General features: G+C 45.2%; 2 protein-coding genes across 2 annotated transcripts in view; both read left to right on the top strand.

The window, feature by feature from the left end:
• The first annotated feature begins 736 nt into the window (after positions 1 to 736).
• LOC105084533 (guanylate-binding protein 7) lies at positions 737 to 19,206 on the top strand. The gene is made up of 11 exons (XM_010974676.3): positions 737 to 851; positions 4,290 to 4,485; positions 7,640 to 7,767; positions 9,758 to 9,867; positions 10,076 to 10,272; positions 11,624 to 11,869; positions 12,789 to 13,069; positions 14,291 to 14,503; positions 16,605 to 16,707; positions 17,038 to 17,231; positions 18,091 to 19,206. Exons 2-11 carry the CDS (start codon positions 4,296 to 4,298, stop codon positions 18,328 to 18,330), a joined length of 1,902 nt encoding a protein of 633 aa, XP_010972978.1. The 5' UTR covers positions 737 to 851; positions 4,290 to 4,295; the 3' UTR covers positions 18,331 to 19,206.
• LOC105102711 (guanylate-binding protein 7) overlaps positions 762 to 19,478 on the top strand; it is a 123,892-nt gene continuing 105,175 nt past the window's right edge. Inside the window, exon 1 of the mRNA XM_031465541.2 lies at positions 762 to 851. The gene's annotated coding sequence lies outside the window, so the exon portion shown is untranslated. The remainder of the gene's footprint in view (positions 852 to 19,478) is intronic.

The following is a 19,478-nucleotide window of genomic DNA, read 5'->3' as shown; positions in this document are numbered from 1 at the left end:
CTCAGTCACCCTTCAACCACCAAATCTGGATGCACCCTAGTCAAAGACAAGGAAAAAATAGTATGACAAAATAATAATGAATATGTCTGGGCTATAAAATCAAAGATTTTATACACACATGTACTGCTAATGAAGAAAAATCACTCAGTTAACAAAAAAAATTTTTTTTTAAAAAAGAAAGAGAAAGATAATGAGCACATAAAATATTTCTGAAATCAAAGAAAAATTACTATACCCCTTTCATCACAAATCATCCCTGACAGGCTGTTGTACTCTCTTGTCCCACTGTTCTTTGTCCCATGTTCACCATGGGGTCAAGGACACTTAAGACACCTATGGAGGGGGGACAGACGTGGGTTTGTTCAGCCAGGTGTGAAGCGTGTCTTTCCCTGACTTCATCCAATTTCCTGCCTGCATAGGGAGGGAGGGAGGAAGGAAGGAAGAGAAAGAGAAAGCAAGAGAAAGCAGGAGAGAGAAAGAGAGAGGGAGAGAAAGGAAAGAAAGAAAGAAAGGAGAGAAAGGAGAGAAAGAAAGAAAGAAAGAAAGAAAGAAAGAAAGAAAGAAAGAAAGAAAGAGAAAGAAAGAAAGAAAGAAGAAAGGAAGGAAGGAAGGAAGGAAGGAAGAAAAGAAAGAAAGATTACCCAATCTTTGTCCTTCCCAGAAAAGGCCATGTCCTTTCGCTTTCCTTTCTGGTCAACCTGACTCATCACTGGATGAATGGCTTTAACACCCAGCCTACCTTTCATCTTTAAAAGAGAAGAATCCGTTTGTAGAGGAGCCAAACGCCAGAGGAGCTTCTCCTGCGCCCAGGGCAGCTAAGAACGTGATCCGCGGTGTATCGCCAGCGCCACGTGAGTTTGTTCCTAAACTTGACCTTCCTTGCACGTTGCCATTAACTAGCAACAAACATAGCAAGAACTCCCCCAGCGCAGACCCCGCGCTGCAGGCGGGGAGGCTCAGGCGCCAGCTCCGCGGGAGGGAGAGCGGTAGGTCTGGCGCAGGGCTGGGCCGGCTCAGTGGCTCCCTGTGGATGCAGGGCGGCTGCCAGGTGTGTCCGCAGTGAGGGGCTGTAGGAAAGAGCTGTGCATGTGAGAAGGAAGAATGCTTCCTACCTCATCTGAGGAAAGGGGATGGAAGTCTTTTTTAGGACTGAGGGCCCTCCACCAGACTCTTCCCAGAGGCGCTGGATGGGGTCCCTCCCAGGTCAGGTCCCTCCCTCCTGGCCCTCCTCCCCACCTCAGACAGGTCTTGTCCCTGCCCCTCTGGCATTGGAGAAGCAGAGAAAAGATGGTCCTTGACATGTAGACAACTTACATCCTGAAAGACCGACCCTGGATTAGTTTTGTATTAACATTTGCTATTCCAAACACGACAGAGCTGGATTATGTGCAGTAATTAAATCGGACTCTCACTAAAAAACTATTCATGGTAACTGTAAGCCTAAGCATACTTGTTTATCATGCATTGCTTTACTGAGTAGCCCACATGTGATCTGCATCAGGATAACTTTGTACTTGCTGAAAACACAGGGCATGTGGTATTTTTAACCACCACTCCAGACAACTCTCAGGAATCAACTTTGCAAGCTGTTGATCATCTTCTGCCATCTCTTAGCACGATTCTACTTACTTAGTTTCAAAGCTAAAATGCTTCTTGGTTTTGGCACCTCAGTATAGTCTGAATTAAAAAGAAAATCTTTGTAAACTCATTGCCTCTATACAAAGCTTTATCAATGTTCAATCTAAGAAGTGATTTCCACAATTCCTCTTGCTTATTCACCTTAAAAATTAAACAGTTATTTTTCAAGTAAAAGTGGGTTTGTTCAAGCATAGCAGAGGAATTGCAATTTGGTACAAGCAAGGTCTAGCACATGCCATAAGCAAATCCAAGAAACAAAGATGAGGAACCTTATCTTATAGAGAAAAAGGAGAGAGTTGGGAAAGATTGTTTTCAAAGAAAGTCCATCGGAGGAAAACAAGATGATGACCTGTTCTCACTGGCTGAGGTGTCGGGGTGGACAGTTCTTTGAGGAGATGCAATGCACACGTGCTCCTTCTGGGAACTGGCCTTGGTGACTTTCCTGTTGATGATTCTTCCCTGGGGGTCTGCCATTGACAAGCCTTCCTGTAACTGAGCTCCAGTGGTACCACATGAGATCACCCCATTCTGGCCTCCATTGGAGTGAGATTTCCCTTTATTAATTTTCACATAACACAGCAGTAAAACATCATTTTAGTCCCCATCTCTTCTTCCAATCCACTATAGAAGAAAGAGAAATTATAGAGAGGAATTCTGTTAAACAAATTCATGTTTTTTTCTAACAAAAAGATTGTATATACCTTATGTTTCTTGGCAACTGACAGCTCACAGAATGCACTGACACAGCCTAACACATTGTCTAACTTACTTGCTGTTGAAAGAATACATTAATGCAGGAAATGTTTTTTAAAATTTCTGAGAACCTACATGTTATACCAGTTGTGCAGTAGCGAATCAGGCAAGAATTCCTGTTTTCTGTACGATATTGATAAGAAAATTGAGGCTTACATTGTTAAGTTCCTTTGTCAAGGTCCCAACAGACAGTAAGTGACTTGAACCCTTGGGTTTGATCCCTGGCAGCCAGACTGCAGACCCGGTGCTCGGACATCCCCGGGCAGCTCTGAGGTCTCCCACCTGACTCTCTCTCCCTCGGTGCCGTCCCTCTCAGCTGTTACAGCCGGGCCTCCCGGGCCTGCTCATGGTCCTCATGGCATGTGAACTCCCACTTGCTTGCACCCAGGGAGGGAACTGCCACTCCCTCAGGACACAGCCAGTACTCCGCCTTCATTCAGAAGTGACCCACACTGCCTTCGGCATTCCGAATACTCAATTTTAAAAGAGTACTTATTCAGGGTTTACTAGGTACCAGCATGATTTTTAAGAGCAGTATGAACATTCTGGGGTGTTTAATCCCCTAATGACCCTAATGAACCATATTTACTTTTAGTGCTGCCATTTTACAGAAGGAAAACCTGAGGCCCAGAGAAATGAATCTTTCTGGTGGTCACACAGCTACTAAAATATAAGGAGGTGTGGCTGTTGCTTTGTATTGTCTCTAAGAAACTAAAGGGACAGTCAGAGCTCTCTGACTGCTCGCTCTGGGTAACATGAAACACCAGATCATCGTGCTGGAATCATTTAAAGTAGATCCTGGCCCAGATGTGAGACTCTGGCAGATCTAGGCAGACACCCCAGTTGCTTGCCTCTCTCCCCTATCAGCCTAAACCATCAGAAATGTGCTGTCATTTCGGTCAGTAAGTTAATGATTGCATGCATGACTTTGTGTAGGTAGCACAGAGCTCTGTCCTGATGTGTTTGAGGGAGAGCCGGATTCTCCGTCTTTCCTTCTTTCTCTCACAATCATGCCTCCTGCAGCCCATACCTGCTCCCAGCGATCCACTGCATGTGTCCTCACCAAGGTCCCCAATCACATTCCTTTTCCCTTTATGGCTGAGGCCTTCCCTGAATACCCTCTATGTAAACTCTAGCTCCCACACTTTCTGTCCCATGCCTTACTTGTTTCCTTCAGAGCATTCATCATCATTTAATAGACAATTAGTGTTTTGCTCCTCAACTTCCTACAGTATCTGTCTCCTCTGTTAGGTGGAGCTCCAGGAGGCAGGGATTTGTATCCATTTTGTTCACTGTTTGTTAGTAAGAACCTAGAACAGCATCCAACACACGGAAGTTCCTGCATAAACACTTATCCAGATACTGAGGGACCAAATCATTCTGGAACTCCTGAATTCTCTGGTCACTCGTCAGCTCCTTCAAGCCCCTTTCTGCCTCTACTTACCCACAAAATGTTAGTGTTCTCAAGGCTCCATCGGGGGGAGTGTATAGCTTGAGTGGTAGAGTGCAGGCTTAGCTTGCACAAGGTCCTGGGTTCAATCCCCAGTACCTCTTATAAAAATTAAGTAAGTAAACCTGATTACCTATGCTTGTCTCATAAAAAAAAAAAAACCTCAGAAACCTCTCAAGTCTCCATCATCAGGGCCTTATTTTCTCATTCTATTCTCTGTGTGCATCATGTCGACGTTTGTTCTAAGGTTCATCTGAGGATCACAAAGAGAATGCATGTAAGGTATCTGTATCTGGCCTTGACACAGTAGACTAATAGTTATCATTTGAAAACATACAAAACATAGAAAATTGATATAAGTTCCACAAGGAAAAAGCAGATGTGCACAAGCCTTGTGTGACCATGAGAGAGAAGCTGTGTTCTACTGAGTTGTTGCTCTCGGTTACAGCTTCCCATGGCATCTGGACCCAGCATGATGAATCCCATCTGTCTGGTGAAAAGACAGAACAGCCAGATGACAGTAAATCCAAATGCACTGAAGATTCTCGAGCAGATATCTCAGCCTGTGGTGGTGGTGGCCATTGTAGGGCCATATCGGACGGGAAAGTCCTACTTGATGAACCGCCTGGTGGGACAGAACCATGGTGAGTGCTGCTCAGGGCTGCTCAGGGCCGTGTGCTTGGAAGCAGGGATAATGCAGGTGCTGAGCATTCTGCTCCAGGGTCCTGCTCAGGAAGAGCCTAACCCCTCACACTGAAGGGGACTTCAAACTCTCACCACCAAAGGAAATGAAATTTACTCTTTTGTCTAGTAACAGGGAATTCCCACACCTGTCAAACCATCCACCTCCTTAGTCCTGATCCCATCCACTGCCATCTGCTCAGGGGCTCATCTACAATCATTATTCTCTTTTTTTCTCCTTCATCACTTTTGTCCTAAACCACAGGGTTATTTCAAGCCGCACACAAACAGTGTCCAATATGTCCTATTTTTTTAAAGGAATAGAAGGAAGAACAGACAGCAAAATCCCTGGATCCCATATCTCAGTGGGGCTACTACCCCTTCTTTTGCTTTATTTCACAGGAAAACTTCCATAAACTACACTCTTTTTCTTTCTCTATGTAGTATTTTCTAATATGTGAACTAGAACACATACAGAAGAGGGCATAAGTATATATATTTTTATATATATAATAAAGTTGATAATCTGTTCAGTCACTGTTCAGTCAAGAAATAAAACATCACCAACCCCCAAAAGCCCATGCATGTGCCTCACATCCTCACTAGAGCTAAGTGATCCTTTCATTTTTGTGCTGCATTCTTTCACGCTTCCTGTGTAAACATGAGTTTACAATCTATGTATATGTTTCTAAAACACAGCTTGGACTTCGTATAGGGAGTTGCAAGCTGGTATTAATTAGGATCTTGCTTCATAGTCTTGCTAAGATGTTTACAAAGTCGATGTAGTTCATCATATGTATCTATAATTATTTTCACTGATTGAAGAGCATGCAGTTGTCAGAGGGCACCACGGTGTATTCACCCACTGGTGCTGATGGACGTTGTTATCACATGCAGCTCCGCTGCTTTATAAATGATGCCATCGTGAGAGTTCTTGTCTCTGTGTCCTGGTGCCCATGTGCACAGCTTCCTTGTGTGATGTGCCCAGAAGTGGACTTGCTGAGTCAAGCAGTCTTTCTGTCTTCAGCCTTCCTAGATGGTATCGAACAACCTTTTAAGCTTTCTGTTCAATGTGTATGCTTATCAGAAGTAATTTAGAATTCTTCACATCCTCATGAAACCTTGGTAAAAACACTTTTACCGCTTGCTGATGTGGTGTGTGTATAGTTGCATGTTATTTGGCTCAATACAATTAAAGTTGAGCACCTATCCACAGATGGATTTGTGATTTACATTTCCTATCTCAAGAAATTGGGGTTTTTTTCCTACCAAGTTGCCTAGTTGGTTCTTACCGATTCCTGGGACAATGTGCCTGTGTGCTAATGAGCATTTTTGTCTGAGAAAACCACTCACCATTTCTTTCCTAATGTCCTCCTCTGGCTCAGTGGATCACAGGATTAGGTGGTAGGACGTCAGTTCACTAAACTTGAAGGATCTCAGGAATGTCTCATTGCCTGTCTCAGACTCTCTCTGTATTTCTCTCTCACTCTCTTATTTTTTTCCTTTCTTTTCTCTCCTTCTTGCCTTGCAATCTCTCATTGGTTTCAAACAAAACACAGAATCCTTGTCTTTGTTTTAGAGGAACCCTTGACCATAAATCAAGGAGTTTTCCTTGCCAGGCTGAACATTTTTTTTTTTTTTTTTTGAGGGATTCAAGTTTTGAGAACTCTAAGAAAAAGATACCATTCAAGGAGTTTCAACAATCTCCTTTTTAATTCTACTCAAGTTAATATCAAGCAATAAGGAAGTGATTTCCCTTACAGAGGAAATCCCTACACTAGTTTTGTTTTAAAACACCTGAACTGTGACCCACCACACCAGTCGTATCACAGGAAGAGCAACACACACACACACACACACGAACACACACATTGTGCCCAATCAAAGAGGGTGAGGAGAACTAGGTCAACACTGTCTCCTTGTGATGACTTCTGTCTGGTCCTTACCTGTCTTACTGACATTGATGAGTGCCAGGTACACTTTATCTTTTCTCCTGGGGAAGGTCAGATTGCTCTGCATTAATCAGCAAGCAGTCAAGTACGATTATGATGAAGAATAGTACATATCATCTCAGGTGTTATATCCCCTCCGTGCAGAGCACACCGCATGTGGAAACTGAAGGGCCTGAGCCATGCGGAACCGTGCTGCCCTCTGTGTGTCATCACATCCATTTCTGTTCTCAGGTGAAGGTGGCGTTGGCATGTGACAGATGCTATAAATCTTGGACAAGACATATTAACTGCAGCTTCTCAGGCATACACTTCCTCTCCCCCTGTGGGTTTAAGCCTTTGTAAAAAGGATGAGAAAATGTGACAGGTCTTTTCTGCTTTCCCTTCTGTTATATCCTGAGTCAATGGACAAATAACTCACCACTTTAGAGGAGGAGAGCAGAAAGGAGGAAAATCCAAGGATAAAGGGGAAGAAAAAATCTAGCAAAGCTTGCATACTGGTCCAGGTGCTGGCAGGGCACCGATGATCCACTTAAAGGGAAACTGAGGATGCTCACTGGTGGGACAGCTACACGAGCACCAGCAGGGCAGAGTGAACCAGTGAAGAAGGTGGAGGCGCCCAGGGAGTGGCAAGAGCAACAGCCAGGCAGCCATTGTAACTCCTGCAGCCTGAGAGGACAGGCAGTGAGAGGGTTCCAGAATGTGCCAAGGACCAGAGCTACTGCGTGGTGCTAAATCTAAGGATATGTAACCAAGAAACAGGAGCAGAGGCGCTGGGACGCTGTGGGTCACCCATGTGGAAGCTTAGGTCACACATGCCTGACTTCTGGTCTCCTGCTGCTACTTCTCACTGGTTCATCTCCGTCAGAAAGTGGAGGAAGGGAGCTTTTCAGTATCAGATAAAAATAGAAGGGTTAATAAAGTTTACATTAATCCTAGAATGTGACACAGTTTGAGCCGATAATGGTAGGAGGTGAATAGGTGACAAGAAGTGTTTCTTGAGATGGTTCTGAAGAGGTACAGAGGTAGGATTTGCTATTCTTCATGAATTGGAAGAATCTTCCTTTCAGGCAGGCTCTCACGTGCAGACAAGGGTAGCCAAGGTAACCCGAGCTCAGCCCGGACCGTCTGCTGTCACTGCGCCCTGCTTTCTTCTCTTCCTTCGCAGGTTTCTCTCTGGGCTCCACGGTGAGGTCTGAAACGAAGGGCATCTGGATGTGGTGCGTGCCCCACCCCTCCAAGGAGAGCCACGCCCTGGTCCTTCTGGACACCGAGGGCCTGGGTGATGTGGAGAAGGTAAAGCAGAAAATCTTCTTTGCTCTTGATAGCCCACTTAAATTTTAACTTATTTTAATTTTAAGTTTTGGAGGGAGGAGGGTAGTTTTTTTCCCTTTGAACGGAGGTACTAGAGATCTCGACCCCAGGCCCCCCTCAGTTAAGCACATACTCTGCCACTGAGATCTACCCTCCCCTTCTACTTATGTGTTAATTTCCCATCTCAATTCAAATTTGATGACATATTCCTATATACTGCAAACCCAATGATGAATAATGAGGCTAAATTTTCCTTCCTTGAATTTATTCGTTAATAAGTTCAATACTTTGAGTATTAGTGAGAGATCTTACTTTTCACACTGGGGTGAAAGAGACAAGTTAGCAAAGACTTACTGGGCATCAGAATTCCAGGGCTTTGTGTTCAGTGCCACAGACATTGCCGTGAGTGAGGTCTGGGCCCAGGGCTTCGTTGGGGAGATAAGAAATAATACAGAGTTATCAGTACAGGGAACCATGGGTACCGAAAGTGAGAACCTACCCCTGCTGCTCAGGTTTGGGTACATGGCCTGGTGGAAGGTGTAACCCATGCGATTAAGGAATTCTAAAGGTCAAGGTGTGTGGTTGATTGGGTTAGAGGCGGGAATCATGAAAACAGGGTTTCAGTGAAATACGCCCTTTCAATTATCTCCAGCAAAGTTTCAGCCTCATCAAGGTCATTCGTGAAGATTTTAGTCCAAGTGGCTGGGCTGTGAAGAGGGATTCTTCAATGATGTTTGTAAACAGTGTGCTCGGCCCCCCAAAAGCACCTGACATGGGGTAATGGTAGATACGTTGGGTTATAGTGCTGCTTGCAGTCATCTTTTCCCCTTTTTCTTAGTCTGAGTCTGTGTGAAAAGTGGTGGCCATGAGTCTTTGGCTTTCATTACTGCAGAAAAGAGCTGTGGTGTGAATTCAGAGATTCTGAATTTAAACATTCATGTTTAAAGTATTCAGCAATCACCTCGGTGTCAACCGAAGATGATCGACAGTTCCTAATAGTCCATAGTTTGCACAACCCACTTCTTATCTCACTGCATTTGTCAAGGAACCAGAACATAGCAAATTGTAAACTGATAGCAGAGGAACACCGGCTGCCCTCACTACCTGTCGTGATAGTACCTGACTCCCTTACATGGCCACTCAGGACTTGCCCTCATCTCGGTTTCAGCCTCACCATCTCCTAGCACCGCCATGAGCACCACTTCAGTCGAATAAAATAGCCCTGTGATTCTTCTGTGGGATCACAGTTCCTGGCAGTACTGATTCACTTCTCTTGGTCCTTCCATCTGTACCGGCCCTTTCTCTCCACACACCCACATCCCATCAGTTCTTTAAAGCCCAGCTATTTTCAGCTGAATGCCATCACGACCCTGACAGACATAAGCACTTCTGGCTCTGAATTCAGAGTACTTTTCTTTGGTCTTTATTTTATTTTATTTTTTTCATTCCGTCTTTGTCCTTCACATGAGAACATGTGGATCCACTCCAGGCAGTTTATCATCTTGGATGCATTTATATGGTCGCACATGTATCGGCCCCTCTAGAAAGCCATGTCACTGGTGCTAGGGACTGTCCTGTGGAGCTTTATAGCCACACAAGCAAATGCAGTATCTGGTGTTTTCTAGACAGACAATGAACAGCTGATGAATTTAGTTAAGTGGCATTTGTGTCCCTAATACAGCCTATAATCAAGAGAAGTTTGCAAAAGCATCATTGCCCCCTTATTGCCTAGATTCTATGTGTCAGGCAGTGTATTAAACACGTGACACAAATTCACAATGTCATTCTGTTCTGCCAAAAGCTAATGCGACTGAGGCCCTGAGAGGGGAACACGTCATCACAGGAAAGGTTTGGATTTAGCATTATTTTGAAGTTTATGTCATTTGCCGTCCTGTTGAGTTATGGGACAGCTGACATAGAAAATGAGCAAGTCAATGAGAGAATGAGGTGTGGACTCCCCATTGCTTTCTAGGGTGACTCTAAGAGTGACTTGTGGACTTTCGCCCTGGCCGTGCTTCTGAGCAGCTGCTTTGTCTACAACAGCATGAGCACCATCAACCACCAGGCCCTGGAGCAGCTGCAGTATCCTTCCCGGACCGGAAGCCCCGGGTCCAGTCCACTGAGTCGGTGGGAATGGTATCTGAGGCTGCTTCTGCTTTCCCATGAATCCATTCTCATGGCTGAGGAGAAGGGGAAATGGGGCAGAGAGGAATGCTGATAAAACTTGCTTTGGTGGGTGACCTGGAAATTGTGTTGTGGGGCAACTCTCATTCCTTAGCTAGGATCCCAGCTACGTGACCGAACTCACAAATCTGATCAGGACAAAATCCCTGTGCAGCTCTGATGATGGAGAGGACTCAGCCGATTTTGTGAGATTCTTTCCAGACTTCATTTGGACTGTACGGGATTTCACACTGGAGCTGGAGTTAGATGGATGCCCCATCACTGAAGATGAGTACCTGGAGAATGCCTTGAGGTTGATTCCAGGTATCAGAGCATGGCCAGGCTACTGGGAGGGCCAGGAGGTCGTGGGGTTCGCAGAGCCCTGCCACCCAGCATGTGATGTCAGTATTTATTTGAGATTGGACTTGTCCTGGGTGAATGACAGGTGTCGTGGTGCCAGTCATTACTCTTGTGGAAAAACCCCAGTGGTCAGAGTTTAAGTTCACAGAGGAAATTTAGAATCCAGTGATTTCTAGACCAAATGATTTCAGGAAATTTCATGCCATGAAAAAGCAAGGCTCACACACTTATGTTACATATGAAGTGCATCTCCTTTCCTGAGCAAAATAGCTCAAAATTATGGAAATTGGTAAACACAGAATCACAAGGGAAACTCAAGAACTAATCTTTGAAATACACTTCACCCCGTACATTGTTTGCCCAGATAGCCACAAACCTAATACACAGGCTGTTTGCACACTGAAGATTTCAGAAATAAAGCACAGCCATTTTCTTTCAGAAAGACTATCCGATGCCTCATTTCCTCTTTCTCATAACATCATGATTCATTTGAGAGCCTTGCCTGACACGTGATATAATAAATTAATTACTCAACTTATATTTAGTAGAGAGGATAATGATGTACCTAAAAACAAAATGCATTTGGTTTATTTAATCATTTATTCATCCTTTCAATAAATAATTGTTGAACTGCTGTCGTTTGCCCAGAGATGCTCTGTATGATACTGTCACCTCCAATATAAAAGGATGCAGAGCACTGCTGAGGTCCAAGCTTCACGTAAGCTAGTCTCAACATGAGATGGTGTAGGCTAAAGCCATTTCCAAATATATTTATAGAATGTGTATTTTTTGACTCTGATCTTACAAGGCTGTTCATTTACTGTCGTGAGTATTGTTTGCTCTCCACATGTGATCTTCCCAGCAAGGTCATAAGTATTCTGACCATGATGTTACTTTACCGCCCACATTTCCTCTCTGTCGTGCGGACTCTCGTGTCAGAAAAATATTTCTGACAAGTTTGTGGATTAATGTACCATTGAAGTAACATCTAATAAAGAGTTGATCCGCTAGGCATCATGCAAGAGCTGAGGAAAATAATCATAATTTTCTTCATTTGGAACAGATGCCTCCCCTTCTTGTTCAGAAATACTTCCTACACTCTTAGCTCTGTGCCAAAACCAAAACAAAATTAGAAACAAGGAGGGAGGTTTCCATGCCCAGGGTAGATTAGCATAAGGTCGATTTGTGTGACTCAATAAAAGGAGATTTACAGGCAGGGGAGCCACAGGGATGCAAAGCTCCCTGGAAAAGAAAGTCCTCACCCCCTGACCTGAAGGCTTTTCCTTCAGTGTTTATTCTTCCTCCACTTCTGCAGGCAAGGATCCCCAAGTCCAACATTCCAACATGCCCAGAGAGATGATCAGGAGTTTCTTTCCAAAACGGAAGTGCTTTGTCTTTGACCGGCCTGTCAGAGACAGAAAACTACTAGTCTGTATTGAGGACGTGCCAGATGACCAACTGGATGAGAGTTTTCAGATGCAGTGCCAGGATTTCTGTTCCTATGTCTTCACCCACGCAAAAGCCAAGACCCTAGGAGAGGGGATCACGGTCACTGGGGGAGGTGAGTCTCTCGTTGCGGCCTGTCCCTTTGTGGGTGAGGGTGTGTGATGGAGCTGTGAGCGCACTCTGGGTTTGTCAGCAATTGTGTTTCCTTCTGTATGTAATGTGGGAAAGCAGATGTTCATGCCACACACTGAAATGCAAGATTCTTCGTTAAAATTTTCCTATGTAAGGGTTGTTGAAGCCTATCAAATCTCATAATACTATTACACTAATATTATAAAGACAGACTCCTGTTAAGAAAGGAAAAACGCAATTTGATGAGGCGTCTGATGGGATAAGTGTTTGTAGTGAAGATATGCAAGCCATTCTGTGAATTTGCATGAATGAGAAAACAAATACCAGGTCATGAACCGTGTAGACTCACTGAGTGAGAGACAAACGTAAAGTCAGTGACAGGTCTGGTGCTTGCTTCATGCGCGTTTCCCTGGGCAGTCACACGGGGACCTGTTCTGAGGTGGGCCCACATGGTTTAGTATTTCTGCCACTGTCCTGAAATTCCTGATGACACTTTTACATGGGGACCACACTTCCATTACAAGTACTGCCCACAAACTATGTACCTTATGTATGTGTGTAATTAGTCCTTTTTATTTTATTACACTGGGAAAAGTGTTGTTGGAGACACTTGAACAAGTTGTTCAAGATTATTCACCTAATATTTTAATGTGATGCATTTGAGAATCATAAGATGGATTGAGCGGGATACACAGTGATGTTATAAAGAAGAGGGTTCATGGAAGACAAAAGAGGAGGAGACCAAGCTGAAGACAAGATGAAGATGAGAAGAAAGAGGAGGAAAAATAAATTCTGTCAAAGCCTAGTGATTTTTAGAATGCTGATCTCTAAAGCTAAAAAAACCCAAACAAACAAACAGGTAAGAACTGTCTCTGCTGCCCGAAATATCTTGTGTCCCTCAGGGCTGGGGACACTGGTAGTGGCCTATGTGGACACCATCAACAGTGGGGCAGTTCCTTGTTTGGAGAACGCAGTGATGACTCTGGCAGAGCGTGAGAACTCAGTGGCCGTGGAGAAGGCAGCCGCCCACTACAGCGAGCAGATGGCCCAGCGCGTGACCCTCCCCACGGACACGCTGCAGGGGCTGCTGGATGTGCACGCGGCCTGCGAGAGGGAAGCCATCGCAGTCTTCATGGAGCACTCCTTCAAGGATGACAAGCGGGAGTTCCAGAAGAAGCTTGTGGTAACGTACCTTAGAAGGTCTCCTTCCTGAGTCTGTTCTTCTGGAATGATCCCAGACTCCCTCTTTGTCCCCATGGTTCGTGTGCTACTCATCATAAAGTGAGTTTAGATTCTTATGACTGACAAGCCTATGTGGGCTACAGTCCATCTTTTTCTAAAAGTTGGGCTTTTTATTTTTGACTGTGAAACATGAATTACCCTCTGCTTAGCAGCGTAAGCCAACACACATTTAGTGGCTTCCGTTCCTTCAGATCAGCTCCCAGCCCAGGGCACGTGGGTAGTCTTCTCAGTGCACTGTGGCTGGAGACGAGGTTCACATGGGCTTGGTCCTCACATGGAGGCTGCAGGGAACAGCCCTCTGTCTTTGACCCAGCCATGGTGCATTGTATCCATCTCTTTTTTCTGATCTCTCTGACTTCCTTTTCTGCTACCAACAGGAGAAAACACCTTTGAAAGGGTCTGTGATTAGGTAACGTCCACTCGGGTAATCTCCATTTCATAGAGTCACCTGTGCCATGTAACATAATTTAAACACGGGATCAATATTCATCATAGTCACAAGTCCGGGGACTCTGCAGAGTGTGGACAGCAGTGGGAACAACTCTTGGAGATCACAATTCTCCTTTCCATAGGCACATTTACTGAAAGTTTGACCTTTGACCAACCTTCAAATTAAAAAATCTTACTTCACATAGAGCAAAGCCAGCTCAATTGTAATTTTTCAGTATATGTAAAAAAACCTATTCCTATATTTTCACACACTCAAATCCTCAGTGAAAAAAGAATCCATGAAGAGTTCAGAACTCTGGTTAGTGTGTAGTTAATTCATTAATAGGCAAGTGACTTGCTAAGTACATGTTTTTATCCATAGCTCCCAAGTTTGCAGAAGAAACTCTACTTCCATTCATAATGAAAATTTCGTTTCTGTTGTGGGTGAATGGCTGTTAGTCCTACTACTGTTAAGGGAACCATGGACATCACACATGCCAACCCCATCATTTCACAGGTGTGGAGTCTGAGCCCACAGGGGTTCAGAGACTTCCCACAAGCCACACAGAGAGCTGGTCAGAACTGGGGATAGAACTAGTCTCCTGACTCCATGTCTATTACTCTGTGTCTCCTGCACCCTGATGCTGTCAGACTGCTTCTTCCAAAGGACTGCAGTTGGACTTTCCTTTCTGACAGCTTCTTTGTATCGGATTTCCCCACATTTTCCTGGCAGGGCACCATCCAGAAAAAGAAGGAAGAATTCTTGGTGCAGAATGAAGAGGCCTCTGTCAAATACTGTCAGGCTGAGCTTCAGAAGCTTTCAGAGCCCTTGACTGAACATTGTTTGAAAGGAACTTTCTTTGCTCCTGGAGGACACAAGCTTTACTTAGAAGCAAGGGACAAGCTGGAACAGGGCTATATGCTGGTGCCCAGGAAAGGAGTCAAGGTGAGGAGTAAGGGGGTGGGAAAAGAACAGCAGATTGGAGTCAGAGGGACTGTGTTGATTCAAGTGGCTGCCTTGTGTAGAGGCCACTATCTGCTGCTTGGGACCAGGTCACCAGGAGGCTGACTGTGGAGCCCTGGGGGCCTTTAGTGCTGGGTTACTGGTGAGGGGAGTAAGGGTCCAGAAGACCCTGGGATGTTCACCAGCCACTGGTGGGTGAGGCCAGGTCCCAGAGCTACTGCCAGATAATGTGAAGGACACAGCCAGGTCCTGGGGTCTGGTTGCAGGACTCAGGGGTCCTAGAGCATGTGTTGGGTCACTGTTGGTTAGATCCTGTTCCTGACACATTTGTTTGCTGAGTCTAGGGGTGTCTTGAAGCTTGTGTTGACCTGCTCGTTGGGTAGAGCCCAAGACCTGCTGGTTGTCCAAAAGAATCTGGCCTGCTAGTGGGGGGCTGGGTCTCCTGGGTATAGGACTGAGGCTTTGTTGTGGCTGGTGTCTTCCCAGTAGTGGGTGGTCTGGGAACTGGGGTCTCTGGATGGAGAACAGTGCCCTGGAGTCTTCAGGTCTAGTGCCTGTATGCTGATGTGAGCAGCTTGTTCAGGATCCCGTGTAGAGTTGGCTGTGGGCTCAGGAGGTCCTAAGGCAGCCTGTCTACTGATGGCTGGAGCTGTGTCCATGCTGAACTAGGTGCCTGCCCTTGGGCGTCCCAGCACTGTCACCTTCAGACCATTGGGTCAGGGTGGTGCTGGGTCTTGGGGCTAAAATGCTAGCAAGAACATTCCAAAATGGTGGTTGCCAGCACCACGTCAAGGTAAAAGCAGCTTCCCAAAATGGGGGCCACCAATGTCCCTGTCCCCAGGGTGACCTGCAGGTGCCCTCTGCCTCTCTGGGACACTCTCCAGAATCAGCACGTAGGTCTGCCCCAGGCTCCTCGTTTCTGCCCTGGGTCCCAGGTCCTGGCTACAGGCCTGTGTGAGGTTCTATGTGCACCCTTTAAGGGTAGAGTCTTGGGGGAAGGATACAGCTCAAGGGGAAGAGGATAGAGCTCAATCGGTGGAGCACATGCTTAGCCTTCACAAGGTCCTGAGTTCGATCCCCAGTACCTCCTCGAAAGCTAAATAAATAAATAAACTTAATTACCCCCCAACAAAACTAAATAAGTAAGTAAAAAAGTTTAACAACCTGTTACCATCAAAACAAAAACAAAATACAAGCAAAGAGTATTCTCTATTTTCACAATCGTTCTGGGACTCCCAAAATGAGCCCCACTGGCCTTCCCTCCATGTCTTCCCGGTGCCAGACTTCTTGCTGGGGACCCCAGCGTGGGGTTTGGGCCTCTCGCTCCCTTGGGGGTTGTGAATCTCTCCCAGTTGTGAATAACCCACCTGGGAAAGGAATCTGTCTGCACTGCAGCTACCCCCCTCCTACCTATATTCTTGTGGTTCCTTCTTCATGCCTTCAGTTGTAGGAGATTTTTTCTGATAGATTCTGGTCTTTTTCATGGATGGTTGTTCTGCAAATAGTTGTGGTTTGGTTGGCCTGTGAGAGGAGGTGATCTCAGGGTCCTTCTGCTTTGCTGAGTTGCCTAGACAACTAGGCAATCAATTTAGGCATCAGAACAATGATGTGGTACCGCTGTCATCCTCATTATCAAGTTGAGAAAATGATGCATGAATATGTAAGTTGCCTGAGATCACACAGACCTCAACTGGTAGAGCTGGTGGGGCAGCTCCATATTCTTAGCAGCCATTCAGAGCTCAGAAGAGAGCTCAGGAAAGCTTCCTGGAAGAGGAGATAGAAGTCACAAGTTGATGTAAAAAACGTGAAATTATAATAAAGAAAGAGTAGATGAGCATCATTCAAAAACAAAAAACAAAATCAAAAAAGAAGGAAAACGATGGGCAGGTGCTGTGGTTGCAGACAATGGAGGATGGTTGGTTGCAGAGCTGCACATGATCCTGACATCTGTAACACTGTGGGATCCTTTGAAAGATGAAGATTTCACAGGTTCCAATCTGTAGTTTTACTGAACAGACGTTTCCCCAGCAACAGATTTGTTCTTGGTTGCCTGGCAAATCCTTGCTTCTTGCTGTTTCCTCAGGCAAACGAGGTCCTGCAGAGCTTCCTGCAGTCCCAAGCAGGAGTGGAGGAAGCCATCCTGCAGGCAGACAAAGCCCTCACTGATGGGGAGAAGGCTGTGGCAGGTACAGGGCAGGGATGAGCCCACAGATGGGAAGGTGCTTCCTGTGCAGCTCTTTGACTGGTGTGACGGCAAACACTTCCTGAAACCAGGGACTTTTTTTCCTTCTGTGGGAGCTCTCTGATATGTCTGAAGACAACTCTGGGAGGTTGGGTTGCATGTACGTCTGATCAGTGCCTTTCCATCCCATGCTAAAACGTGTTTTCCTGATGGGGATAGAAGGCATGTTCAGATTCCCTCCTGCCAATTTAAAGTCACTTTAGTGGCTGAGCTCAGGAGGGTAAAGCTCGGCATAACTGTTATTTCTTCCCTCTTGAAAATTGTTATGAAACAGTCGAACGTGCCAAGAAGCAGGCAGCTGAGAGGAAGCAAGAATTACTAAAGGAGAAACAGAATGAGGAAGAGCAAAAACTGGCAATGCAGGAGCAAAGCCTCAAGGAAAACCTAGCACAGCTGGAAGAGAAGATGGATAGAGAGAGAGAAGACCTTCTGAGACAGCAGGAGAGGGTCCTGGAGCACAAGCTGAAGGTAGGTCTGGAGGGGCCTGGGTGGCACCTGATGGATGACACCCCAGCTCCTCAGGAAGAAAGGAGCAGAAATTCTACCTAAAGTCAGATCCCACAGTGAAATCCAAAGACATTTGATTCATTGTAACATCAAAGTGATGTGGGCCAAGCAGGAGGCTTATGTCTGTAAGACTCAGCACTTCCTGTAGTGTTAGGGTTCACAGGGTCCAAATAACATGACCTGGGTTCCTAGGCTGCTATTTGTGGTGACCATAGGGTCTCACTTGCCCCCAAGTGAGCAGGACTTCAGTCCTGTGGTTCTTAGGACTTTCAGTATAACCATCAGAGGCATGAAATAGACCTGCCCCTGAAAGTACCAGATTGTGCCTTGTAGGAAGGGCTGGAGGCTGAAAGCTCTACAATTTGCAGCCTTTGTTTCCAGGTCCACCTGACTCATGTTACACAGCTTGAGTCAATGCATTCTTTGCCCCAAACTGGACCTTGGTGGCCAGTGTTCTAAAGAGAGTCAGCAGTTGCCATTATCTGTGACATATGTGTGGTCGTCTTACCCCTGGGCAATAGGAAGTAACTGCAATTCACCTACATTCCCTCCCGAAGTGCATTCTTAGGCCTGGAGCACATGACTGAGACAGTTCTCAGGCCTGACCTGGGCCCACCCCTCCTCGCCCAGTGACATGGTGCTGAGGGACCATGGGAAGCTGTAAACGCTGCCCAGGTCCAAACGTTTGCAAATATTGGCCAAATGTAAGACAGCATCTCGAGGACAGAGAAACAGACACACGTGCTTAGCTGCCGCAGCTGTTAGACACACAACGCTGACGCCTGGGTGTTTTCTAAAGGGGATTCTCTCCTTTTCACAGACACAAGAAGAACTACTTAGAGACGGATTTAAAAAGAATTCTGAGGCGTTAACTAGTGAAATAAGTAAACTAAAAGAAGACATTGAAACAACCAAAAACAATTACCCCTTCAAGATGTCAGAGGCCCTTGATGCGGCGAGCATCACCTTAGTTGCAGTGCTACCCGGGCCTTATAAAGCAGCTGGTTTGGGGCTGAAAATGCTCAGTGAGGCTCTTAAAAGGTCTGAGAACTCCTCTTAAGTATATTTTGGAAGATTTCTTATGTTTGAATAGAGTAACAGTGTAGCTCATTTAAAAAATATGTGTCATGGTAGTTTTGTTCAAGGAAAGTTTAAACATAAAAAATGATTACCAAAGAGTTACCAAAGTGATTACCAGGGCCTGATGTCAAAAAGAACGAAAAAATGGATTGAATTAGTTAATTTGAAGAAATAGGAAAAAAGTGGAAAGATGATGAATTAGAGAAAAGTTTTCAGAAAAGCAAAACAACAAACAGTAAGAGGAATTATGTTCACCGTCGGTGATACCAGCATGGAGGTCACCTTTTTAAACTATAGCAGTCCCTGAAGACTCAGTGAGGAGAGAGCAAAATCCACATTTTTTAAAATCAGCAAAAATATATGAAGAGAATAAAAGTGTTTAACTTCACTGACTCTGAAAAATGTGCAAAGTAAAACTAGGAAGTTCCTGTGTCACCTCTCAGATGGGCCAGAAAGACCTGGGTGGCCAGGACACTGGCAGGCAAGGGTTCCAGGAAACCGGCAGTGTCTGATCTCCGCCAGGGAGAATGCCCACGGTGTAAATGTACATCCAGCTTTTAAATGCAAATACTGTTGATCCAGCAAGACAGCATTTGGGAATTCATTTCACAGATTTATTGACCCAAATGGAAAATGGCATATGTAGTAGTCTGTTTGTTGCAAGACTGTTGAAATTCCACAAGACTAGAAACAACTTTCATGGCCTGTCACATACTGGGGAGGTCAGTCCTCAGACACTCCTACAAAAGACCACTCTGCACTCACTGAAATGAAAGAGGAGCTCTATTTGTGCTAACATGGGGAAATCTCCAAGTTGTGTCTATCCTCAGTGAAAAATAAAGATGCAGAAAGTGTGTGTAGTTGTAGTACTGACCTTTTAAAAAATACATATATGCACATGTTTTCATGAATCTCCAGAAACTACAAGAGAACCTGGTACCCATGAGCTGAAGTCTCCTGGGATGTTGGCTAATGTGGTCCCTAAACACCAACCCCACATTCATACAGATGATGTTTTCAAAAGGAAATTACTCTTCAAATTCAACTGAACGTTTTAGGAATTCTTCTTAGTTGTCTAGGGCTTAAGACCCCTGTGGTTAGAATCAAATGCTTGTAATTCCACAACTG

This window comes from Camelus dromedarius, chromosome 14, assembly GCF_036321535.1.
Source record: "Camelus dromedarius isolate mCamDro1 chromosome 14, mCamDro1.pat, whole genome shotgun sequence".
NCBI lineage: Eukaryota > Metazoa > Chordata > Mammalia > Artiodactyla > Camelidae > Camelus > Camelus dromedarius.
The sequence above is the reverse complement of the archived record's forward strand: the minus strand, read 5'-3'. Positions and strand labels throughout refer to the sequence as shown.